Genomic DNA, 26,898 nt, shown 5'->3' with positions numbered 1-26,898 from the left:
TTGCGACTGTTGTTTGATCTTCAAAACTTCCGAATTATGTTAAAACATTAGAAATCATAACAAGTACGGATTTATATAGAGCTCTCTCTCTCTCTCTCTCTCTCTCTCTCTCTCTCTCTCTCTCTCTCTCTCATATTGCGGCGTTAATTCCTTTGACCTTGAAAAGGAACAAAAGGCCGACAGGCCTTATCGGTCAACTGAATACTAGTGAAAAAGTATCACTCCATGGGCTATAAAATCTAGAAAAAAATTCCTGTTCTGAATATCTAAGCTAAATTCTAATGTTCAGCAACAGTGTAAAACAAGATGTGTTCTTAAAATTTCACTGCCCTCAAAAGTACATACACCGATGAACGGCTTTAAATGATAGGTGTATTAACATTAAACATCAAAATATATGACTTTGGACTCATCCTAAAGTCATAACCCTGAGTTATGAAATTCACAATTTTTTGTACATCCTTTTCTGCTATTTCTAAGTATGCACTTAGATTTTATACAGTATCAGCAAACTTACACATAAATACTATATATACTACGTTTGGCCCCACCCTGGGGTCAAAATCCTTACTCTGGGGAAAATCAAATTTACAATTTTGGTAAAAGACTACCTGTTCTTCCTAAATATCTATTTACTTTCAATTTAGTATCAATAACATTAAAGAAAATGTTATTTAAGTGTTTTACACATAAACACTATATAACAAGTTTGGCCCTGCCCTGGGGTCAGAACCCCTACCCCGGGGATCATCAAATTTACAATTGTGGTAGAGGCCTTCCTGCTCTACATTACTATGCATTTAATTTTTCTTACATGTGTGTGGTCATTGAGAAGAAGATTTTTGAAAAGTTGTCATTTTGGGGCAGTTTTTGCCCTGCCCCATAGGCCCCAGGGGTGCAGGAATCCTGAAATTTACGATTTATGTTCCCTTTGTTCCAGATATGTTTCATACCAAATTTGAAAAGAATTGGAATGATAGCTATCAAGAAGTTAAAAATGTTTATTGTTCACACATTTCATAACTGATCATCCCCCCCACCCTGATACAAAAACCCCTACCCCTACCCCTGGGATCATCAAATTTACAATTTTGACAAAGGACTACTTGTTCTTTCTAACTATCTATTTACTTTCAATTTAGTATCAATAGCATTAAAGAAGATGTTATTTAAGTACGTGTTTTACACATAAACACTATATAACAAGTTTGGCCCCATCCTGGGGTCAGAACTCCTACTCTTGGGATCATGAAATTTACAATTTTGATAGAGGCCTTCCTGCTCTACATCGTAGAGTGTAAAACACTTGAATAACATTTTCTTTAATGCTATTAATACTACATTGAAACTAAATAGATATTTAGAAAGAACAGGTGGTCCTTTATCAAATTGTTTTGGAATAAAATATAAGTTCACTTTTGACTACATTATATTTCAAATTAATAAAACCTTTATGCCACTACCGAAATAGTCCAAATTTTTGTACATATTGAAGTATACTAAATGAGGGGAAATGATTGCTTCTTTTGTCGTTTATTATTTTTTTGAATAAACAAGAAGATACCATGATTTACATTAGATCTTAAAATGACCAACAAGAGAACGGTCGCGGTAACTCAGTGGTAAAGCGTTTGCATCGTAACCAGGAGGTCGTTTGTTAGACCCCCACAAACCTAAGACATAAACTTTGATAGTGATCGCTCTTTCGCCAAACGCTCGGCATTTAGAAATGAAGATCACGGGTCTTTCGGATATTACCATAAAATGGAGATCCAGAGTCGCGGCCGTTCACACGTTCACTGCTACATGTACGGTAAGAATTTGTGGTTCTTCACCTACAGTTAGTGACGTCTCAATATGAGTGTAAAATTCTCAAAAGGACGTAAAACAACCAACCATCAACACGAACAATGAGATTAACTCTAACGATGACCTGTCCCTTCATCGGGACAAACAAAAGCGTTTTACATAAATGAGTGAGGATAACGAACAGTATCCAATCTCGTAAATCCTATAAGAATACAAACGAAGAGAGGAGGGTGCACACGAAACCCTTAACATACCAGAGATGGGATTCGGTGTCCATTTAGGATTAAGCACCCCCCGTTGATTGGTCACACCCGCCTCGAGTCCGATAACAGAAGCCGTAACTTAAATTATATCAATATTTAGCACTGATCTAATCAAATTAAGGGACTTGAATAATTGACTGTTATTGAAGACATAATTACGTCAAAGATTTCGAAATAATACATTTGTGGTACGACTTGAAAATTCAAGGCCGAAACAAAGTAAAATGAGTCGTGTAGCATACTTTTATTCAGCTCTGAGCATCTAAACAAATTAAATTAGGACTAGCCAACCAATATAAATGCGCACGTATAACAACATAAATAATAAAGAAATAGGAGGTGGAGAGAGATAGCTATGATTATAGATACATACACATGTATACGTATATATGATATTATAGTTCTTATTGATGGAAGTTTGTTTCTGACAGTCAGCTACAAACCCATCTTCAAAAGTCAAGGGTTATTATTGATTCGTTACCTCGCACGTGTCAAATTTTCGGGACGACCTGTCCCTTCCTCAGGACATACGTGAAAGTTTTACAGAATTATAATATGTACAAAACGGCGAACACTAAATCTACAATGTATCTATATACACTGCAAAGTGCATGTTTTTTGTTTTTGACTGACTAATCAATGTTTTCTAGGGAGCGAATTAGGCGGATCAGCCCATGGGCGAATGGGACATGTCCCAATTCGCTCTCTATAGAAAACATTGATTAGGGATGTTTTCTCTGAACTGTTCAACATCACCGAGTCATTTATCATACTTTTAAAAAAAATTCCCTTAAAAAGGTATGCTACACCAGAGAATTTTGATATGGATGGAAAGTGGAGGATATGTACAATATTTTGAAATTGAAAACTTTCAAAATTTTCTTTTAGTCAAAAATGCAGTTTTAGTAGAAAGCAATCTGAATTTTTTTTTTTTAAAAAACCCCTGCTGGTCTCGAACCCGCGATCTACAGTTCAAAAGTCGGCGTGCTAACCTACTGAGCTACTCGTCTAAGCAATGGAACTGGAAATGAATAGAGAAATGTGCTGATATTTACATTTTCATCCATGTTTTAAAAGGAAGTCAATCATTATGACGATGCAGAGCACATCCTTAATTAAAATTGAATGTGAAAATCCGGTTACCGTTCTGATGCAGCCAGGTCTTACATGAGAACAAACAGTGAGCAGCGTCAAGAAGCGAGTGACGTTGTACAGGGGACTACTAGAGTATGTAATAGGCAATTTCTTTCAACAAACGTGATACAAGTGACGCAGGACAGGGTATTTAAATTCTGAAAGGCGATTGTTTTCTATGGAAATTAAAATGTAATTAAAAGTACTTGCAATATTCGGTTTCTCTTATTTACAAGGTTTTCATCAACAACTGCATAGTTATCTACTCAACATTGTTTTGCCTTAGGCTGGCATGACTCTCCGTCAGTGAATAAAGCGTGTAATGTGATTGCAGTCTAAATTTCTGTAGTCTTCGCCTCCCCTTCTATGAACTTTCTGAAGACAGTTACTAACCCAATAAGAGTAAACCGTTTACTTTTCATCGTTTTAGTATGGATAGTCGATTATTCAACTGCTAAATATTGAATAGTCAAACTAGTCATTAACTAATCACAGGGGATAACGTCACTGAATGTTTTTGAATTTATAGACCCATGAAGACCTAGTTAAGGATGTCGATAATGAATTGTTGTACATTTTTATAGTACATGTATATTCGCTGAATAGAATTAAAAATGTATATGGCTATATTTAAAATTGAATAAAGGTAATTAATTCAAAAGAAAGTATCATGTACTCATGCATATATGACAATCGTTATTCAACAACAAAAGTATATTTTATGAAAAAATTGACATAATTGAAAATCGGCGTTTTTATTGAATTACATTTACATATTGATAACATGTGATTCGAAATGATCAACAAGACAGTCTGTGAATAAACCTCATAGCACTGGACCAACACAAAGAAGAAACACAATGTTTTACTGGACCAACACAAAGAAGAAACACAATGTTTTACTGGACCAACACAAAGAAGAAACACAATGTTTTACTGGACCAACACAAAGAAGGAACACAATGTTTTACTGGACCAACACAAAAAAGAAACACAATGTTTTCTTTATTTTGTAAATGGTTTATGAAAACAAATGGATTTCAACAACTAATAAAAAGTAATCTTCGAGTCATAAAGCTACCCCCAAAGAACGAGACAGACATTAATTTGAAGTATTGCACAACTCTCAAAATGTCGTGTGCACGTAAACAGTGCACACATAAATCTGCTTTCTGAAACAATTACACGAAAGGCATGGATTTCCGTAGTGTGGATAAGCAATGTTTATATATATTTCGGTCTGCACAAGTAAAACGTCACCTGCAAATATATGCCATATTGTTAGTATTTTTATATTCTACACTTTTTAAAATATAGTTATATGCGAATATTGAACAATAGATGTTATTTACAACTGTGAAAAAAATAATTTAAAAAGTTGTTTGACCAAATAAATGTCAAAGGAAATTATGAAACTTGAAAATTTAATGAAAGATATTTTCTATCATGGAAATGAAATGATACTTACGTCATCCATATAACCTTTAAAATTTCTGAATCCTCTCCCATAACCTATATGTATGGCTGTATGTGTTTTCTGTATTTGTCCTATAAAATACAAGTATGATATGGAAATATACGCATAATATATGATAATAAAATTGATATAGCGCTTTATGTAAAACAAATTACTCCAAGGCGCTTTACAAGAGTAAGAAAATATAACTAAAAACGGTGTTAGCGCTGTATCATGGCGGCTCCACCTCTGTCAATTTAGCTTCTTGTGCTAAAGTTTTGTCATAGATTCACCTAATAACGTAAAGAATCTTACTTTTGAAACAAGGAATATTAGTAAACCATACACTTTCAATAAAAGTATCAATATTACTTTCTAATAGTCGTATCCCTCTAAACTTTATCATCTTTGAAAATAAATCAACTTACCAACGGCCCATTTTGAATTTTCTAAACCATTCACACGTCCCTCCAGTCTTTCAGTATCATGAATATAAAATACCTTGTTCCAATTTCCAAGCTACAAAGGTTTCAAAAGTTGAAAATAAAATACATGTAGGTACATAGAGAATATCGAGCAATATCAATTTCATTTCTTCACAATTTTAATGTTTTATATACGTAAAGGATATACTAGTACAAATTTGAATTTATTAAAAAACTTACATGCAGTGGTAATTTGAAAGTCGTCACTAGTCCGCCGTTACATTTAGCCAGAAAGTGTACGTTTTTGTAACTTTTAACTATGGCCATCGTTGGAGTGGAAGTACAACAGTCACTGTTACTGATTAGAGCGGTGACCTCCTGACATGGCGGCGTTTCCAGGTAAGTGAAGGCTACCACAAGTTCAGTATATTCAAAGTTTGAAAATCTAGGTATAATTAACTCAGCCTCGCCATTAAAGTAAGCTACGCCCTCAACGACCGAGACATTGTTGTTCTGTATATGTACATTATTCCCGGATTTGTCTTCCGTGTCCTTATCAAATGGTAAATAAACTTCCGGTCGGCAAACTGTTGAAAATAAACCATTATTCGAAATTGAAACCAGAGTTTGCTGAATGTAGTTTATCCAACAAATCTATTCTAAAATGCTCTGATTATAGATCTTACCTTTGTCGGGGTTAGGGCTTGGTCCATGTGTGGTACACCCACAATCAACTGCGTTATATTGAGTTCCCAAGGGACAAGGCATCTTTATCCAACCCATGCCTGGCACGAACTGTTCAAAATGATTGGGATCACCGAATATCATCCGATTATCACATGCACCCAGGCCGGCTGTAAGGGGTGGACAGGCATCATCGCACTTTGGATCAGTGATGCAGCCGACATAGGGTTTATACCTTTTCCCTTCAGGGCAACACATGCCGTAAGATTTTCCCAGGATACATTTCCAGTATGCACGACAATTTTTAACATGATTCATTGCGTATGATTTTAAAGTTGGTATCCTACAATTTTCTGTGTAGAGAAATCAAAGCGTTTCTATTAAAATAGTGTAGGCTAAAATTGGCATTGCGAAAAAGTACAAAGGTGGTTATCTTAAACAGTATAATATAATAATTTTGTAAAAATTAGCATTGCCATAGACAGTAAATATTGATAACTCTAAAGTGCAAATACCGTTTTTACAGGTAACTTTTACGGACAGTTGGCAAGTTAAACTACGCTGATCCCAATATTGTCCATATGGGCACTTTCTAATGGCAGAACGGATCTCCCCATTGGCACCAAAATAGCACTGCACGAATCTATAACAATCTCCTGGGTGAGGAGCAAACCCAACACCGTTTCTCATGTCACAGCCATCACAAACATCTAAGAAAAACATCACATCACTTAAGTGTTTAATGTCTTTTAGATTTTTAAGTATTATTTAAGATTTTATCATGAAGTGATTTTCTCTTTATGATCGTTTCGCAAAATTACGAGTTTGAGTAGCAAATGTCAGGGAAGATGCATACAGAGTATATTACTATTGTAGGAATGTGATACAGAGTATATTACTATTGTGGGAATGTGATACAGAGTATATTACTATTGTGGGAATGTGATACAGAGTATATTACTATTGTAGGAATGTGATACAGAGTATATTACTATTGTGGGAATGTGATACAGAGTATATTACTATTGTGGGAATGTGATACAGAGTATATTACTATTGTGGGAATGTGATACAGAGTATATTACTATTGTGGGAATGTGATACAGAGTATATTACTATTGTAGGAATGTGATACAGAGTATATTACTATTGTAGGAATGTGATACAGAGTATATTACTATTGTGGGAATGTGATACAGAGTATATTACTATTGTAGGAATGTGATACAGAGTATATTACTATTGTAGGAATGTGATACAGAGTATATTACTATTGTGGGAATGTGATACAGAGTATATTACTATTGTAGGAATGTGATCTGTTTGCTGTAAATTTGAAAACTTCTCCAAGGTATTTCCCCACATTTTACGTGGATCACAAAAGGATATTAAAAAAATCCTACCTATTCCAGGGGGTAGATCTGGGTCGGGAGGTACGACAACTGATACTAAAAAAAATTAATAACCAAATCAAATTTTATTCATAATGATATCGATTTAAAGAAGATACGTTAGGCCTTTTGATAGACTTACTTTCGCAGTTGAGTGTAGCTATGGTCCATTGTCCACTCTTCTGACAGGTAATAGTGTGGTCACCCGTCGCCTTGGTGTCCGCATCACAAATATATGTTCTTACTGACCCCTCTGTAGTGTCACCAGGTCGTACCGTGGCTCTAGCAATAGGAGGGGGCTTCCCACAATCAGCTTTAATCATATTAAGGTAACTTAGATGTACAGTAGTGAGAAACATATTTATCTTGTAACATAAAAAACACGATTTTGGAAAGACTTGCAGGGTAACTAATTAATGAATAAAACAATTTATACCTCAGAATGTTTTTTGCGATATAAATGTTAGGTGAATAAATTTGCTATTTTTTCTGGATAACGCTAGCCATGAAATAGTTTCTGAACGATTTGCCCTAGAGACTATTTACCGGATGCTATATTTTCCCGCGTTTTCTTTTCTATGACGTCAAAGTCTGATAATTCTACAATCGTAACTACTCGGTTATTTCCGTAACCGCAAATGAACCTCGTATGTGAATCGACGCCATATAATCTGTTGCCATATGTACGTAAATGCAACAATGACGTCACAGTCGTACGTTACAATATGGAACGCGAGTTTTCAAATGCATCTAAGATATCGTACATATACATATCTAAGGTATTCTACCACTATCATTTTCCACTTATATGTTTATGTATGAGAGTGAATAAGACGTTAATGATACCAAAACCGAATATGTGGCGAAAATATAAATAACATATTATACAGAGATTCGGTTCTGGCCTTTTAACCTCATCCACAGGCGCGCTTCCGGCGAAGAAATGCATCGATCTGATGCAATTTTTGCGCCGATCTACGTCCGAATCTTCTTACCGGTTACGGAAAAGGACGAACGCGTCATCCGATTGATAACTCTAATTAGTTTACCACTCAGATCACCTCGGTCGATTCCACCTAATGCCGAATGTTAGTTTACTTCAGTTTGGTATGTCTGACACAAGTGAAGTCTACTTTGATATAATAAAACACCTATTTACTGACTATTCGGACAATAGTAAGTTTATTGTACCCTAAGACAGCAACTATTTCCCGAGACGCAGCCGAATAGTCAGTAAATAGGTGTATACTAATGGATGTTTCCAGACAATAATTTTTTTTAAAGCAGGCGTAGGAATAAAATTGGTGCATGTAAGTGTACTCACGCCTACAGTAGAGGTTAATCGGTGTCCAGGTTCTATCTTTCCTGCACGTGGTAACAATGTTTCCCTCTGCTTTCGACTTTGCATCACAAGTGTACGTACGAACACTGCCTTCCAAAGTACCCCCATCGGAGATAGTTGCTCTTTCAATCTTCCGGGGCTGACCACAGTCCGCTGAATATGTAAACGAAATGGCTAGTGATAAGATATGTATCTTTAACATGATAAATTTTGATACATTGTATATTGATATTTTGTATCGCTCATTTACATACAGTATCGGTGCATAGCTACTCAATACATTTGGAATCGCTACCGTTAAAATAGGGATATCATTTTAGAATTATAAATCATTTCAAATGTAAAGAAAAGATTGAAATCAATGTACTGTTTTCATGAAATATGAAAAGGGAAAATTAAAGAATATAATATAAAATACTACATTATAAAGCAAACAACGCCGTGTCATAGTTGATTATAGTAAACAAAATGACACTTTGATGATTTATTTTAGCAGAAAACTCAATGTTCTGTCAACTATAGTAAAAATCTTAATACTTTGAAAACATAAACACCACATTTAGGTGATAATGGAATATAGCTGCATAACTATGGGGGATTGACGACGGAGAAGATGAAGTCATCCCGTTTGTCCTAAAGTCGAGTTGTAAGTTTGCCGTGGACGTCTGTGTGCAATAAGATATCGAAATATGAAGCAGATATGGGATATATTGAATCGACATATGAATAAAAGTGAGTGTTGTTGGTTGATAAAATGTCAATGTAAATGAATGTCGAAATGAAGGCCACTGCAAAAAAAAGTTTTCTCATATAGAAGCTTTTCAATATAATCTGCCTCTTCAAAATACAAAATCATGTTAGATGATAAAGGAGCACAATTCGTTCCCATGGGAATTCAAAAGAGTTTGTTGTCAGCAGATATTGTCAGTAGGAAACTATAGCATCCTTTTATATCAACTTCAGAATACATATGTATAGAATCAGAGTGGTATATCGAACAAAGTACTTTTTTTGGATGAACAATCACAAAATATGAATATTTCCGAGTTTCATTTTTATTGAATAAGTTTCGTTATAAATTATGTAAATGGAGTAAATATTTCAATAAGAAGAATATTGATGACATTTACTACAGTTTCTTTTGTATGTTGTTCTCCATCCCAGTCAAGAATTTTGCACCCAGATAAAGACAGCACCAGCTTTACATGAAGTGCCACATTTTGACCACTCAATGCCGTAGCAGTGACGATTCTTAATCATACCAACAACTACCGTGGGACGATACCTGCATGTTCAAGGTCTTATCGGTAAGACTCGCGATCGTCACTTCTCGATAATATTTGGAGCATCAATACTTACTTGATAAGACTTACTTAATTGATAAGTGGCCTTGATAATATAGCTAACTACTGAAAATTGTTTGATACTTTGATTTACCACTGCAATGACCCCTAGCGCAAACATCCGTGCATCAAAAGGACCCCATTGGAAATCAGCTTTCGAGCTTTCATGGGTTATCCTTGGTATTTATGTATGTATGTTTGTATGTATGTATATACTGAATAAACATTTATTTTATTTACTCATACCTGGCGCTTGGCGAAGGAACAGTCACTAACTATGTTAAATATTTTAGGTTTGACGTGGTAATGATATCAAGAATTGAATCTGGGACCTCACAATTGCAAAGCGAGCACCCAACTCTAGCGCGACCGGTGCTCTTAATTTAAGTATTGATGCTCCAAAAGTTCGGCTTGAGCATCACTGAAGAGACATTATTTGTCGAAATGCGCCACTGGTGCATCAAAATTGGTACCGTATAAGTTTTACATGCTAAAGGCCTTGATAATATAGCTAACTACTGAAAATTGTTTGATACTTTGATTTACCACTGCAATGATTTACTACCGTGAAAACATTAATGCACTTACTTTGATTTACTATATTCAAAACGCTAATATTTTGATTTACTATAGTTAAAACGCTGATATTTGATTCACTATAGTTAAAACGCTGATATTTTGATTTACTATAGTTAAAACACTGGTATTTTGATTTACTATAGTTTAAACGCTGATATTTTGATTTACTATAGTTAAAATGCTGATACTTTGATATACTCCTGTAAAATATTGATACTTTGATATAATACAGTACATACACTGATGCTTTGATATATTACAGTACAAACACTGATATTTTGATATACTACAGTACAAACGTTGATAAGTTGATTTTTCGGAAAGAAAACTTTGATATTTGATTACCTATAGTAAACTATACGTATTGTTTACAACAGACTGACTGAAGGATGTACAGAGTACTGTGATATATAAATGAACACTGATTAATCGGACACTTACGTCGACAGTAGAGATTAGTCCTGGTCCAGAGCCCATTACTTTGACAAGTGATTGTATTGTCTCCCTCGGGTTGTGTCCCAGGTTTACAATCATAGATTCTCACGGTTCCCTCAGTGGTCGGCCCTTCCCGTATTGTCGCTCTAGGAACATCACTAGGCCTTCCGCAATTCGCTAAACAATTACATTAATATTCAAAGGTCTTATTTCAATTGTAGTTTTCAATTTCCTACACATAGATTATTACACAGATTAAAGAGTACACTAATGAATACTGAAATATCTATATATATACACGTATGAAGGATTTTGTTTATTATTAAAGTTTAAAATATTGCACTGCCCCCACTACACTGCATCGATGTCAAGTCTATGTAGGGAAACCAAGCAATGCATAAATTTATTAACTGGGACACAAGTTCACTGCATCAAATATAATTCATTGATATCACAAGTAATTGATTTTCTTTATAAATTATATCTCTAGTGATGTGAATATTACTTACGAGTGCATTTTATTGTCACATTTGACCAAATTCCATATTCTGTACAAACACTTGATGGATTCCCAGAAGGATCTGTGTTATCATCACAAATATACATAATGGTGGTGCCCTCTAGTGTACCTCCTTCTAGTCCCTTAATTGTCGTTCTTTGTATTTGTTTAGGCGGTCCACAATCAGCTAAAAGGATTATCAAGCATATTCCAATACCAATTAAATCAAATGAGTTGAATATTACTCATACTTTTTTAATATAACATACTAGAACAATACATACGCCTGCAATAAAAGTTTGAGACTGTCCATCGTCCATCAGGACCACACTTGATGGTGTCGTCCCCCTCTGGCTCATTGTCATCCTCACATTGCATTGTTATTACAGATCCCTCTAGCGTATATGCGTCATCTGGTATTGGCAGGACTCGTGGTGGTAATGCTGGCATACCACAATCAGCTGCAATACATTAGGCAGTTTGAACTGTTATTAATAATTATAAGATTAAGATCATATTTGTTTATCTTGCAAAATTATTATCTTACAATACTATATCTATCTATAAGTTGTTGTTTGAAATGATATGAATAAAGGCTATCATTTCGATTATTTGACTTTCTGGTTGTTGTTCTTTTCTTTCTTTTTTTTGCATGCAATCGACATAAGACAGGTATGAAAATGTATGTTCTATTAAATATCAAACAACATACGCCTGCAGTACAGGGAAGAGTTCGTCCATGTCCCGTCCTTCCGGCAGAAAATGGAAGGTTCCCCCTCAGCAACATGATTTTCTACGCAGCCATAGACTACTTCCGATCCTTCAGTTGTGGGCCCAGGGGCTGCGATAAAGGTGTTTGGGAGGTGCGGTGGCATACCACAGTCCGCTATGAAAAATATGAAAATTAATCGACTGACAACAATTTGAAAAAAATCGCGGAAGTTGTCACTAGTTGGAATTGATATACAATACAACGTTCGACAATGCAGTCACCATCAAGATACAATAACCAACACCAGTAACTTATGAGTGTAACACATTGGTACTTTGTAGATTACTAAGCTGAATAGGAAGATTGAGACTTTACCAAAGACACACAGTTTTATTTGAATTAAGGTAATTCCATACTCGCATTATTATCTGATAAAATGTTTATCTATTTCAATTCATTCGTCAAAAGTAACAAATTATCAGATAAAATACATAGGTCATCACGCTTTATAAGATGCGAAACATACATATACAAAATCATATATCATCGTCAAAAAATTGTATTTTTTCTTCAACAGTATTACCAAAATTTCACAAAGAACTGGTTAAAATGATATAATGATAGTTTCATGAAACTGTTTCTTTACAAAACTATTCAAAATTTCTGTAAAAAAAAAATCAATAAAATCTTTCGCATAATGAACTTGATAAAGGATTCAATAAAAACAGTTACTTCCTTTAGATGCAATATTTTGAAACATATTGATTATTCATATATAATTTATACTTTTGAAATATTTTATGTTTAAGATTTTCTCAATAACCATTGGAATAGACTCCAACAAAGTGTATGTTCCTATCGTGCATAAATCTAAACCAATCATTGATTTTGTAAAACCTTATGACATCACAGGAGGGTGGAACTACGTTAATACATTTTTATCTAACATACGTCTGCAGTATAGGTCGATGGGAGTCCATGTTCCGTCTGATTGACAGCTAGTTTCTGCCCTTCCTTCTTTATGTGTATTCTTGTCACACACATAGAACCTCAGTGATCCCTCCGTGGTGAATCCATCTTGTAGCGTGGCCCGAGGGATTTTAGGTGGTGCTCGGCAATCAGCTATGTAAAACAATTTCTTTCACTTTTACCATGTTTTATTATACGTGTACATTTAAAGTGTACCCATCCATTTTTTAACCAAAATAAATGTTGAAAGTAAGCACGACAAGCTATTTACATAATCGATTTCTATTCTATTTCAAAAAATTGAAGTTTTAAATGGTTATTGATAACTCACGTCTGCAGTAGAAGTCCACTGATGACCAGTGCCCATCCTTCTGACACACAGTTTCTCCGAAACCTTCCTGTACTGTACTCTGGTCGCACCTGTATAGGGCAATGCTGCCCTCCAGTGTGCCAGTGGAGATATCAACAGTAGCTCGGAGCATGGGGTTTGGTTGTCCACAGTTAGCTGAACAGTTAACAACACATTTAAGGGCATCGTATTGAAATACAGCTATATTTTATGACGACTGAATATTTACAATCACTTCAGTTTCTCTTAGTATAAGTAAATTATGTTGATTTGAATACATATTATCATAATGTGAAAGTAACATACGTCTGCAGTAGAAGCTGATATCTGACCATCGTCCGTTCTGTTCGCACGTTATACTGTAATCTCCCTCCAATACAGAGTCGCCGGTACATTTGTAGTATCTCGTTGCACTCTCAAGGGTGGAGCCATTCACATCCACTACAGCTCGATCGACAACAGGTGGTTCGCCACAGTTTGCTAAAATCACCACCCATGTTATAAGTACTTTGATTTTGTAATTGTTTTATCGTGAATGGGAATATTGACGTTTTTAAAAATAAATTAAAAGTTTTGTTATGGTTCTGTACGTACGTCTGCAATACAAATCTGTTAAAGACCACAGTCCGTTATTCTGGCAAACTATTGTAGTTTCCCCTTCAGGGACAGTGTTAGGTATACAGGTGTAAGTTCGGATTACTCCCTCCACAGTATCACCTTCTGATAGCACTGCTCGGTGTATAAGTTTCGGGAGGCCACAATCAGCTATGAAAGAAAGGTAATGAATGAAATGATATTCTTTAGGATTTAAATATCTCAAATTTATGATAAACAGGCTTTCTTGGATACACTTGTAGATATTGTGTAATACTATGAATACGGATAATCTTTCACAATTCTTTGGTCTTACGTCTGCAATATAAGCTAGTATCGGACCATAAGCCATTACTCTGGCATGCGATACTCGGGTTTCCCTCCATTACTGTGTGCTCCTGACACATGTATGTCAACGTGGATCCCTCGGTCCAATTTCCGGCGGAAAAGGTAGCCCGTTGTATGGTAGGAGGAGGTCCGCATTCAGCTGAAAGAAAAAAACAAGAGGTAGACGTGCCTTAATAATCACCAGATTATATATCAACTCTTCAAGGACAGATCAATTACGCAAGGTTTTCAATATTCTTTACTTATAAAAAAAATTATCCTTTGCTTTCCGGATTCATTTCTGCAATGTCCTAGAGCAAAACGAGCATCAATATAACACAAATGTGGACTGTATTTTCACTATATGACTGCCGCTTTGTGAAGCCTGGGTCATCATGAATTCCATAATGTCGGTAGAAGTCAACTACAGCTACTTGTACCGCATTTTGTCAGAATACACTAAAGTGAGGATGATTTTAATAGATACAAAAATATCATCAGTCTTTTACCAATTTAGCATTGCCAAAGAATCCCAACCCCTAATGCTGGAGTAGATATATCCTCTTTATGACCAGACAAACAGTATTTCTTTAAAATGCACAAATGCAACAAGAAAACCCTGACTCGGGACTCGTGAATTCCCGAACTTTGGTGATGGTCGTCCTTGTTGTTTGGTGTTTAGAAGTTCAGGTGAAAGTTTGAAAGCAATATCTACATGTATTCTATCATTGGGTCAAATTCTGTCTGATGTGCGTCATGCCGATTGTTAAGCCATTCTTGTCACACTCATTTTGACTACGGATAACTCCGTTTACCTGATCAAGATTTGAACTCACGACGGCTGTGACCGGTCGACAGGGGATGTTTACTCCTCCTAGGCACCTGATCCCACCCCTGGTATATCAAGGGGTTCATGTTTGCCCAACTCTATTTTATATTGCTTATAGGAATTATGAGATTGATCACTGTTCGCTATCTTCACCTTTCATTGTAATATGAAACACAATGTCCTTCCTAGCACCCAAACTCCTGCCACGAATTTTACAATTTAGTAAAGGTATCCTTGGTGATCAAAACATCATTTTTGGAAAGTTTTACCCTACTTCTTAGGCCTAAGGATGCAGTGACTATGTTTCAAAGCAAATTTGATTAAAAGTTGCTAAGTACTTTCAGAAAAGAAGTTGATTTTATTTCAATGTTAACGGACGATGGACGACGACCTATAACCAACAACAGCAACAGGTCATCTGAGTGACAAGGTATTTTGTTTCATGTTATTTCATCAATTTCTATTTTGAAAATGATGGAATGGAATGGGTATTTCTATGTAGACATTAAATTATTTACGTCTGCAGTAAAGGTTTGTGTCAGTCCACGTCCCGTCATGTTTGCAGAGGATGGAATTTTCTCCTTCGCTCACTGTCCCTGCATTACAAACATACACAACGACAGCCCCTTCCAATGTACTGGTATACTGTGCGGTTGCTCTGGGTACCATCATTGGTTTTTTACAATCAGCTTTAAAGGAATGAATCAATATTGAATAAGCCTTTCGAAATATGCAGAATTCAATTGAAAGTTATTAAGAGCTGTCATATTATTCGTATATATGCTACCAATGAAAAACTATTAAACTGTAAAGTCATTAACCAAATCAAAACTAATTGGAATAGCACAAACAAATCAAAATAAAATTTTGAATTTACTAATTTGCAAACAATACCCATTTACATGTAATTTAAGGGAGATCTTACTGGATCTAAAATAAATAATCTTATAAGCCATGTAAAGCAACTATCATGAACTATAGCAATTTATTTATATTCACTTTCAAAACATAGCATATATTGTTTTTATCTTATATGCTGTAAGGCATAAAGAAATGAATGATTTGAACTATAATCAGTTTGGCGAAATAGAAAGGAAAATGACATAAAATAAACTGAGTTATATTGACATGTAATAAAACTTTCATTTGTACTTTTTCACATTTTTTCTTCTTTTCATTGTTTTGGGGATGGTGTATCATGTTCGTAAAAACATGTAGATAGAAATTGTGTTTATAGTTTTGTTAGCATATTCTTAAACAAAATATTGATAAGTACCAAATGGATAATTGCATTTGGTAATTTTACTTCATTTCAAATATTCCATTCGAACCTTGATACAGTTTAACGTATCGTTCATTTAAAGTTACAATCTCTCTTATTTCAAAATTAATTTTCTATTTTGAACACAAGACACAACCATTTGAAATAACAACTATATTTTCAAGTATTCCCGTAACATTGGTAACCAATATCACGTGTTTACTTAATTTGTTATATATATCTAAAAACATATGCACAATATCAATTATCATTGTTTAAATCACATGATTGTATGAATTTGACAATATATGTATATGTAATGCATAAACCAAATTAAACAGAATTTTATATACCTGTAAGATTTATATACATTGTATATATATATATATATATATATATATATATATATATATATATAGTTAAAAATTCAAGCTCATTACATTGATGCCTTTTAAGAATTTATAGTAAATAGGTATAGTGACTTAGTTGATAGTAAATAGGTATAGTGACTTAGTTGATAGTAAATAGGTATAGTGACTTAGTTGATAGTAAATAGGTATAGTGACTTAGTTGATAAGTCTTGGATAACAACGCTTACATGTGTACTGGTTTTTTTTTTTTAATTTAAGCTTAGCAGTGATTTCAATTTTCTGAATAAGTAAACTAACTTAAGTGTGTAATACGGCGGTCTCAGGGTCTTGAGGAGGATAAGTGTGCTATATAAATTTAATTTAGATCATAAATTTACATTTTTTACAAAGAGCAAGTCTACCGACCAATGTATGTTGCAAGAACCGGAATCTCAATTATTATTGTGCACCTACATGACATATTTTTTGAAATAAAATATAGTCTAATGACTTTCGTCTGCATTGAATTGGTTGATTAACTAATGCTCTTTATTTGTTTGAAATTGAAACTCACGTCTGCAGTACAAAGTTGGCTTGGTCCAGGTGCCGTCCTTCTGACAGAACACCTCGTTACTGCCCTCCGGTACTGTTCCCTCTACACACTCCAGTATAAGTCGTGTGCCCTCTGCCGTAGAGGTCGGATAAATCTTTTTAGAGTTTTCAACGAAAACGGGTGCACCACAGTCAGCTGTTGATAATTATATAACGATGTATTAAGCAAGCAATTCATAAATAGATGCAAAGTAAGAGTCATTAACAAAATAAAGCATAAATAGATACACGCAAAGTAAGAGTCATTAACAAAATAAAGCATAAATAGATACACGCAAAGTAAGAGTCATTAACAAAATAAAGCATAAATAGATACACGCAAAGTAAGAGTCATTAACAAAATAAAGCATAAATAGATACACGCAAAGTAAGAGTCAAAATAAAGCATAAATAGATACAAGCAAAGTAAGAGTCATTACCAAAATAAAGCATAGAATCAAAACAGAATGTACTTATCTTGAACATGATTCATAATACATCTGTACATGAACTTTCACTGTTATGGAGTTTTAAATACGAGAGACAGAAAAATAACTATTGAGTTCGTGCATATCTGGCTGTAAAACGTTGAAATATTTCCACTGCTACCCCCATGTGTATATGTTTGAATTCCTCGTAGTATAGAAATAATGTTGCACTTGGAAGACCTTCCACATAAGTCTTATATTTCATTTTCGCAGTTTTTCATCTTGCAAAAGATAAAAAAAAAATACTCGTACCAAACCCCCGAAGATTATCAGACATGGGAAATAACTCTTAGTGTAGTTCTTATGCTTCAACATATATAACATTTCACAACTGAAAAGTAATAAATACAGTTTACTTACGTCTGCAATACATGTCTGTTTTGGACCAGGTTCCATCTTTCAAACATTTGGTTTCTGTGATACCCTCAGTGATAGTTGACTGATCACAAACATAAAAACGGGAACTTCCTTCGGTCGTTCCTCCGGGTTGAAGAGTGGATCGAGGAATATTGGGAGGTGGACCGCAGTTCGCTATCCGAGAAGAGTTTGCATTAACTACATGCATCCAATATATTTCTAATATAATATGATTTATGCTAATCTATTTTAGCAAATGTGTCAAGATCGATGCATTCTTACATTACCGTAAACCATTTTTAGATGCATGACAATTAAGTAAACCATAATTAATAATTACAAAGCAATCATTTATTCTTTCCCGTATATTGACTATATTCTGATTGATTAGATAAATTATTGATATCGTATCAACTGAAAGATTGTAATGTAACGTCATACTATCTATCGAAAAGTCGTTGTGAAATTAGCATTAACTTATAAAAAAATATTGATGTAGATTGTTTAAGTAAGAGTATCTTACGTCTGCAATACAAGTCAGTGTACGACCATGTACCATCATTCTGACAAACTATCGTGGTCGAGCCCTCCGTCACTGTTCTGTTGCTGCAGGTATATTGGGTAACTCCTCCCTCCGCTGTGGAATTGGCGTAAAAGGAGGCCCTCTCTATCAACGGTGGTCTTCCACATTGAGCTACAAGGAATAAATTCATTCATGACACTTTTCGTTGTTTGCTTTATGTAGAATATATAATGTGTCGAAACGAACTTGTCTACCTATTGAAATTGGTAAATTCGATAGATTTAAAATTCCAGCTGCGAAAATGTACTGCAGACGCATTTTACTAACAACAAAAATGAATTAATTTTACGTTGTTGAAAATACATCATAAAGTCGACTTGTAGTCTGGAGGTCAGTGGAGGATGTCAAGTTATAGTATGTGAGATATAATAGACTGAACATAAGCCTGCAACAGAAGTCAGTGGAGGATGTCAAGTTATAGTATGTGAGATATAATAGACTGAACATACGCCTGCAATAGAGGTCCGTGGATGTCCATTGTCCATTCAGCTGACACCTGATGTTGATAATACCCTGAGTTAAAGTGTTGGCATCGCAGGTATATGTTCGTATACTTCCTTCCAAGTTATTTCCGGCGGATATTGTAGCTCTTACAATGAGTTGTGGTGCACCACAATCGGCTATTGTGAAGAAATAAATTGTTCAATGATTAACTGATTTAACTTACAAGAAAAAAGGATGAAATATAACATCGTTGAAATAATTCTACTTATGTAATTATCTAGAGATTGCTAAAATTTCTATACTTCATTTTCAAAGTACCCAGATAATATTTCGATCGAATACGTACGCCTACAGTACAAGTCTGTTGTAGACCACATTCCGTTTTTTTGACACACGATTTCAGCGGGACCCGACTCTGCCACCGTTCTAGTGTTACATGTATACGTTCTAGAAGCTCCTTCCAGTGTTGACCCAACGGAAACAGTAGCCCGGAGTATTTCTAGAGGCTCTCTACAATTCGCTAGAAATAGAATTAAAGGAAGTTAGCTTCTTAGCTTTTGAGCACAATTGCGCAGGATGCTACAACTAAGTATTTACTGGTTCAATACTGATCCCATTAGTGCAAACATATTACACATCTATTGCTGAACCCTATCCAGTTGGAAAAAAATATGTGTCAATTCAAATTTTGAAAGGGTTTGGCAGGGACTATATTTTGTGGCGGAATGATTTATTAATCAAAAAGTTCTAATTCTGCATGATATTACAGTTTCTGTTTCATCCAATGATACGTCTATTTTTATACTCCTACATGTATACGTGTATTTTAGCGTTATCATTTATTATACAGGTAGTTGAAACTTGGAACTCAAATGTTGTAATTTATTAACTTGGTCGATATATTTTTCCCAACAGAACACCGATTCTTAAACACGTTTTGATTAATTTACTCGAAATTTTGTATAAAAATTCAGTATTTTCCAACCCCCACATTTTTAGTTCTATTTTAAATTATAAAACCAGACCTTGAAAATTATGTAAAATTTTAGAAATTGACATCACTCCTAATATGTCCTTCCACATTAGAATGTACTTACGTCTACAGTAGGTTGTTATGGCTGACCAGTTACCATTTCTCTGACAAACACTGGTTGCTCCACCCTCTAAGACAGTGTTCTGAGCACATGTATACGTGGCTACGGCACCTTCCAAAGTGGAGTCAAACTGTACCGCACCACGAGGTATGTTCTCGGGGATACCACAATTCGCTAAAATAATTTTATTCATTACAATATGATAATTGTTAATGAAAAGGATATCATGATTGATAGAAATTATATTTTCCTCTGAAAACTGTATTCATGCTTACGTCTGCAATATAAATCTGTCATTGACCACGTTCCATCATTCTGACACGTTATGCTCAGCTGCCCCTGTGCCACAGTATTTGCGGAACAGATGTAGTGCCTTGTAGAACCTTCTAGGTTGCTCCCGGCAGCGATCGTTGCACGTTCAATAGACAGAGGTTCACCGCAATCAGCTATAAAGATGTTATATATATATATATATATATATATATATATATGAAATCTCTAAGGTATTATCAGAAATACATGCATGTACGATGATTTACACCATACACCAGTGATACGTACGACGACAGTAGAGATCCTCTGCTGTGAGAGACCATTGCCCGTTTATCTGACAGATGCTTTCCGTGGCTCCCTCTGTCGCGGTATTTGAGTTACAGGTGTACGTTCTTACTGTTCCTTCTAGTGTATCACCTGGCGATATCGTTGCTCTCAGAATGTTCATTGGAATTCCACAATCCGCTAAATATATGATTTAAAAAATCAGTCATCTAAGAGTAATAGCTTTAGACATGAATTGAATTTCAAGTGTAGTAGAGAATTCCAAGTTTTGTCACTTATACTTTCAGTTTTTATGTTTTTAGAAATTATCCTTGTGCCATTGTACTTACGTCTGCAGTATAAGTTTGTAATTGACCAAGTTCCATCAATCTGACAAGTTGTCTGTGTAAGTCCCTCTGCGACAGCCTTGTCTACGCATGTGTAATATCGTGTTGTTCCTTCGAGGTTATCACCTATAGAAATACTCGATCTGGCCACTGTAGGTGGATTACCGCAGTCAGCTGTTAGATAGTAATGGGAAATGAAGAAAATGAACAGTGGTCATCTCTATAAAGAGTATCACATTGAGAGCTGGACAAACATGGACCCCTCGAAACACCAGAGGTATAACAAAGTTCCCAGGAGGAGTAAGCATCCCCTGTTGACCGGTCACACACCCCATAAGCTCTCCATTTTGACCAAGTAAACGGAGTAATCCGAAGTCAAAATCGATATGTAAAGAACGACCTGACCATTGGTATGAAACACGTCAGACAGCATTTAACCTAATAACAAGTTGTGTTTTTAAAAAATCAATATAACAATCACATTTGCAAAATATTGACTTTTAAAGAGCTTGTTGAGAACCCCGAAACACCAACTGCCTCGGTTTAAAAAATGATAGCACTCAGAAGATATAAATCATTTTAGAGATATTAACACCATATTAAGGTGATAATGGAATATTGCTACAAAACACGGGAGGTTGATGGTGGAGAATAGAAAGTAATCCCGTTTGTCATAAACGTTTTGGTTATTATATTGCCTTTAACGTTTATTAAAACATCCAAATATGAAACTCATATGGAAGACTATGTGATGTCTTTAATTTTAATTTCACTAAAATATACCGCATCGCCAGATGAATGAAAATGAATATTATCAATATAAAACATTGTCCATGTACCTAGACTAGTTAACTGTAAAATGAAACATCGTATGTACGAGAACTCAAAGCTTTATAGCATGGAAGAAAAAACTAATACCACAAATACACAATGACTTCTTACGTCTGCAGTAGAGATTTGTAGCTGACCATACTCCACTTTCTTGACATCTGATGGTTGTGGTGCCTTCTGTATGGGTTCCAGGATTACATGTATACGTTCGGATGGTTCCCTCTACTGTTCTGCCTACACTGAGGGCGGCTCGGTCAATTCTGGGTGGCTTCAAGCAGTCAGCTGTATTATTGAAATATGATCATCAAGTTCCAATATTGCTACATTTTGACTTCAATATCTAAGCATTAGATATTCATTTGTGGTCGTCTATTCTGCTGGTAATATATATATATATATATATATATATATATATATATATATATATATAATATGTAATTTTAGCCTTTCAGTCAACACATTGGGACATGAATCGATACTATGGATCTTTTATGTGGTGTTAGCGTTGTGATGTCATTGCGAGTTCTTGTCAAATAAACTACATGTTTTAGTGTCTATTATAGCTCAACCATGTTGAAATGCAAATATTGAAAAAGAAAGTTTCTTTTGACATCTTTCTTCTTTTCAATACCACATTCAAATTGTGTGATTAAAAAATACCTTTTGGTATTAGTGCTTTTTTATGATATACGAGACATTCCACATGCCTAATTACCTAAATTATTTTGTTCCTGACCGACTTGACACTTGAAAAATTAACTTAATCTGGCATATCTTAAATTCTGGAACCATTCATCAAAAATATGAATATGTGAAATGTAGAATGACTGCTTGTTTTACCTATTCGACACTTGTTGCTGCAGGTAAAAAATTGTTATATACTCACGTCTGCAATACAGATTTGTGGAGGACCACTGTCCGTTTGTTTGGCAGTAGATTTCAGTATTTCCCTCCGTTACGGTTTGTTGATTACACAAATACGCCCTTCTGTCGCCCTCATGAGTCCCTCCAGGATTGATGGTGGCCCGTAACACTGACGGAGGCTCACCACAGTTAGCTACGAACAATAATCCATTAAGTTTAAATTTCATTCATGTTACGATGATTAACAATCAATCAAAACTTATTTAAGTATTGGTTCCTGTCGACTTGGTTGTTTGTATGAAGAGGTCAATAGGGTGTAAGCCAGAGTAACGCGGAAGAAACAAGCATGCCAGAACGGGTAACTATCATACCAATCTATCATAACGAGTGACTATCATAACCAACATCCGTAATTAATACATATCAAAATGGCTACTTAATACAAGTACAGATTATGTTCTCACGTCTGCAGTATAGATTTGTCTGTGACCATGTTCCGGTATCTGTACATGATATGCTGGTGATTCCCTCCGTGCGTGTGTTTTCGTTACATGTGTACATTCTGGTAGAGCCTTCCAGGTTGGACCCAACACTGATGGTAGCTCGCGGAATATGGTCTGGATCGCCACAATCAGCTATAAAAGTATAAGTTTCAACAATAAAAACATGTCGTAATCTACATTTAATTGATTTTCTACACCACAAAAATAACCTATATTTTTCTTAAAAGGCATGACAGATCCAATCATTACATTGAAGTAAAGCACTCAGTTTCCGCGTTGCAGTGATACATTTTCATTTTAAGACGAGGGGGTTCTCCTCTATGAAATGTTCCGCAATAATAGATATCTAAGTGCATTAATTTTGTCGTACGTCTACAGTAAAGATCTGTTTGTGACCACGTCCCATCTATCTGACATTCTATTGAGGTATGGCCTTCCGTCACTGTATTTTGATCGCAATTGTATAGTCGGACAGTTCCTTGTAAAGTATTTCCAACAGATATGGTTGATCTCCTTACTACTGGTGGTGGCCCACAATCCGCTGAAATTCAAAATTGATGTTAAAGTTTTCGTTCTCTATCAGATTTTAACTTCATTTAAACCTTCACTGAAGTACACTCTTCCTAAAATAAATTGATTTCATATATGATGGTTGTTTTAAGTATACCGTTGATATATATTTCTGTGTAATTTGTATTATGTGGTACTTAGAGGTCGTTGACGAAGAATGATGGCCAACAGTAATCTGGTTTCCGTCTTTAAATCATTAAACAAATAAATTATTATTATCATTACCTTACATCTAGATTGTTTCGGCAAATTGTTTGTTTGTATGCTTGTAGGGTATTATGCATGTTATATCTAAGTCTTTATAAAATGTTTCCAAACGCTGACTTTAAGTCTGCTGTAAAAATTAGATTTGAACAAGCATTAACCCGCTTAAGCAATCTGTGACATTTTTGATTAATTAAATCTATCGTAATTTTCATCAAATAATAAATTGATTGAGCTACTTACGTCGACAATAAAGCCTGCTTGTGGACCAGACACCACTTTTTTCACATCTGATCTTGGTAGATCCCTCTGTCACCGTCTTGTCCTGACAGGTGTATGTTCTAATGACACCCTCCACCGTTTTGCCAATATCCACAAGTGCTCGGTCTATATGAGGGGGGTCTCCACAATCAGCTGAAAATTATAACATTTACGTTAATTTTCGATACATTTGTAAGCCTTCAATCTGGACGTTAACTATGCTTATGTAACGATTTAAACACACTGCAAGCAAGTCATATCATATTTATAATGGATTCTTGTATTCAGATAAAATACAGAAATTAACGAGATTGTGACATTTCTCGAGAGAAATCTAATGACAATCTTTGCCAGTACCAGTGTACCTGTATATTTCAGTTTAGTAGAAAGAGATTGAGCTTCTTACGTCGACAATAAAGACTTGTATCAGACCACACCCCGGATTCTAAGCAGGCTATCTTAGTCTCTCCCTCCGTGACAGTTTTCATGTCACATGTGTACGTTCTGACAGAGCCCTCTAGTGTTGAGCCTTGGTCAATAGTTGCTCGCTCTATCTTCATTGGTTCGCCACAATTCGCTACAACAGCAGTTCATCAATCAAATAAAGCTTAGAGAGAACAGATCATAATGATTTTACATAAAATTCCATTCATGAAATATAATATTTTTGTATATTTTAAATTCTGTAAAATTCAATTTTTCATGAAGTTTGAAAACACAAGGCAAAGATCAGTTTGCAGTTTATTCCAACAAAATAACATTAGGTAATATAATAAATCAAGATTTGATTCTCTCAGTATTATACATTAGTTTCCATTTCTTTATTACGTCCGGATATTAGTATGCCATTTCAGCCAATAAATAGTAACATTGATAACAGAGGTAGAGTGTACGACACTAACTTAATACTAATATACATAAACAAAGCCCTGAGTATACTGACAGTAAACTTTTTTTCCTTTAAGGTACCCTATTTAACATGAATACTGTAATCTAAATAGTAACATTGAATAACCACGAGGTTAAAAATCCAACAATATATTGTCAGTCTCTGTGTGCATACAGAAAATAACCTGTTTAAATTCTTCACAATAAGACGCTTTAGTATACAAATAGCTTAGTGCATAGATAGTGTGTCCATTCAAGAAATACTACTGATAGTTTATATCTTGGATATAATTTCTGTAATAGATTTGGTGTAGTACATCAATGTTTAAACCATCCTCTTCATCGGAATGATAATAATTTCTATTGCTTGGGCTGTGTTTACGCCCTTGACCTGCACCTAGATGATCTCTGACACTTCCTACGCAGACGACAACATTTACTGCTCGATCTACGACAGCACTTTCTGAGTTTGGGTCTCGGAGTTGTGGAATCGTCGTCTTCCTCCGAGGACGAACTATCTGACGAGCTGTCTGACAAGTTTCGCCTTTTTCCTTAAAATTAGAAGACGGTCCAATCAGACGACTCCCCCAATGCAACAAAGACTCACACAACTCCAGGCACGGCAGTTACATGCATGGGGAACGACTACAACTTTCCCCTGTTCATTTACTCAAAACCTAAATATGTCGGAGACGAAGAATACTTACGCCGACAGTAAAGTTTTGTCTTTGACCACTGTCCATCCATTCCACAAGTAATGGTCGGTATACCTTCTTTGACGGTGTTACTTAGACATGAATACTTTCTTGTTGTACCCTGGTAAGTGTCACCTTCAGAAATCTTTGCTCGCAGTACTATTGGCGGTGGTCCACAATTAGCTATAAATCAATACAATTTGAATTATATTTATGTACCTGTCGTATTATTTGATTATGCAAAGCAATATCTTTTACATGTTCAGAACAGTGTTCTTTAACAAAGTTAAGCTTTATGTGTAACACCTGTAGAGAACAGTGTTACAAAGTTAACCAATATTTCTCATTTCATTTAAATTACATTTTCTTGTTGTTTACTGTATTGAACCATTACTAGGAATATGGTACATATATACCCATAATTAGTAAGACGTAATGATGTGTATAGCGTCCTGTTTAAGTATTTAAGTAGCAATGTAACCAAATCAAATGAATTACGTCTGCAGAAGAGAGTGGTGGATGACCAAGTCCCATCATTCTGGCAAGTAATATCTGTAATGCCTTCTGTTCTGGTATTCTGTGCGCATGTGTATGAAGCTATTTGACCTTCCAATGTCCCTTGATAAGTCACAGTGCTTCGGTCAATAGTTGATGGTATGTCACAATCAGCTATAAAGATTTGTTAGTAGAGACACAGAGATGAACAATCCACAACTTGAAAGGCTTTAGTTTGGGTTGCGTATTAAAATTTTCAAACTTCATGTATGAATATAGTCAAAGTGTTTTGGTGATTTTTCCCCGATAATGGAGACTTTGTTTATCAAAACTTTAAGACTGATTCATACGATACTAGTAGATGAAAAAAATTGATGTTAACAATAAAATATGCT

At 35.1% G+C, this 26,898-nt stretch overlaps 1 protein-coding gene across 4 annotated transcripts in view; it reads right to left on the bottom strand.

Annotated features, from left to right (window-relative positions):
* Positions 1-3,945: 3,945 nt before the first annotated feature.
* LOC125648394 (sushi, von Willebrand factor type A, EGF and pentraxin domain-containing protein 1-like) overlaps positions 3,946-26,898 on the bottom strand; it is a 30,343-nt gene continuing 7,390 nt past the window's right edge. For 2 of the 4 annotated variants that reach the window (XM_048875440.2, XM_048875439.2), the window contains exons 13-48: positions 26,507-26,677; positions 26,021-26,191; positions 24,832-25,002; positions 24,408-24,578; positions 23,761-23,931; positions 23,352-23,522; positions 22,910-23,080; positions 22,111-22,305; positions 21,196-21,366; positions 20,870-21,046; positions 20,584-20,754; positions 20,312-20,482; positions 19,561-19,734; positions 19,220-19,390; positions 18,711-18,881; positions 18,191-18,361; positions 17,326-17,499; positions 15,659-15,829; positions 14,301-14,471; positions 13,985-14,155; positions 13,697-13,870; positions 13,373-13,546; positions 13,024-13,194; positions 12,073-12,246; positions 11,645-11,821; positions 11,371-11,547; positions 10,868-11,038; positions 8,487-8,657; positions 7,305-7,475; positions 7,175-7,219; positions 6,287-6,481; positions 5,774-6,124; positions 5,328-5,674; positions 5,091-5,181; positions 4,675-4,754; positions 3,946-4,466 (exon numbers count right to left, since the gene is read on the bottom strand). In XM_048875440.2, coding sequence (XP_048731397.2) covers positions 4,431-4,466; positions 4,675-4,754; positions 5,091-5,181; positions 5,328-5,674; positions 5,774-6,124; positions 6,287-6,481; positions 7,175-7,219; positions 7,305-7,475; positions 8,487-8,657; positions 10,868-11,038; positions 11,371-11,547; positions 11,645-11,821; positions 12,073-12,246; positions 13,024-13,194; positions 13,373-13,546; positions 13,697-13,870; positions 13,985-14,155; positions 14,301-14,471; positions 15,659-15,829; positions 17,326-17,499; positions 18,191-18,361; positions 18,711-18,881; positions 19,220-19,390; positions 19,561-19,734; positions 20,312-20,482; positions 20,584-20,754; positions 20,870-21,046; positions 21,196-21,366; positions 22,111-22,305; positions 22,910-23,080; positions 23,352-23,522; positions 23,761-23,931; positions 24,408-24,578; positions 24,832-25,002; positions 26,021-26,191; positions 26,507-26,677 — 6,161 coding nt within the window. In that variant the 3' untranslated portion in view covers positions 3,946-4,430. The remainder of the gene's footprint in view (positions 4,467-4,674; positions 4,755-5,090; positions 5,182-5,327; positions 5,675-5,773; positions 6,125-6,286; positions 6,482-7,174; positions 7,220-7,304; positions 7,476-8,486; positions 8,658-10,867; positions 11,039-11,370; positions 11,548-11,644; positions 11,822-12,072; positions 12,247-13,023; positions 13,195-13,372; positions 13,547-13,696; positions 13,871-13,984; positions 14,156-14,300; positions 14,472-15,658; positions 15,830-17,325; positions 17,500-18,190; positions 18,362-18,710; positions 18,882-19,219; positions 19,391-19,560; positions 19,735-20,311; positions 20,483-20,583; positions 20,755-20,869; positions 21,047-21,195; positions 21,367-22,110; positions 22,306-22,909; positions 23,081-23,351; positions 23,523-23,760; positions 23,932-24,407; positions 24,579-24,831; positions 25,003-26,020; positions 26,192-26,506; positions 26,678-26,898) is intronic. The other 2 variants (XM_056139665.1, XM_056139666.1) reach the window with 1 other exon arrangement.

Source organism: Ostrea edulis, chromosome 6, assembly GCF_947568905.1.
Source record: "Ostrea edulis chromosome 6, xbOstEdul1.1, whole genome shotgun sequence".
Taxonomy (NCBI): domain Eukaryota; kingdom Metazoa; phylum Mollusca; class Bivalvia; order Ostreida; family Ostreidae; genus Ostrea; species Ostrea edulis.
This window is presented reverse-complemented; position numbering and strand designations above follow the sequence as displayed.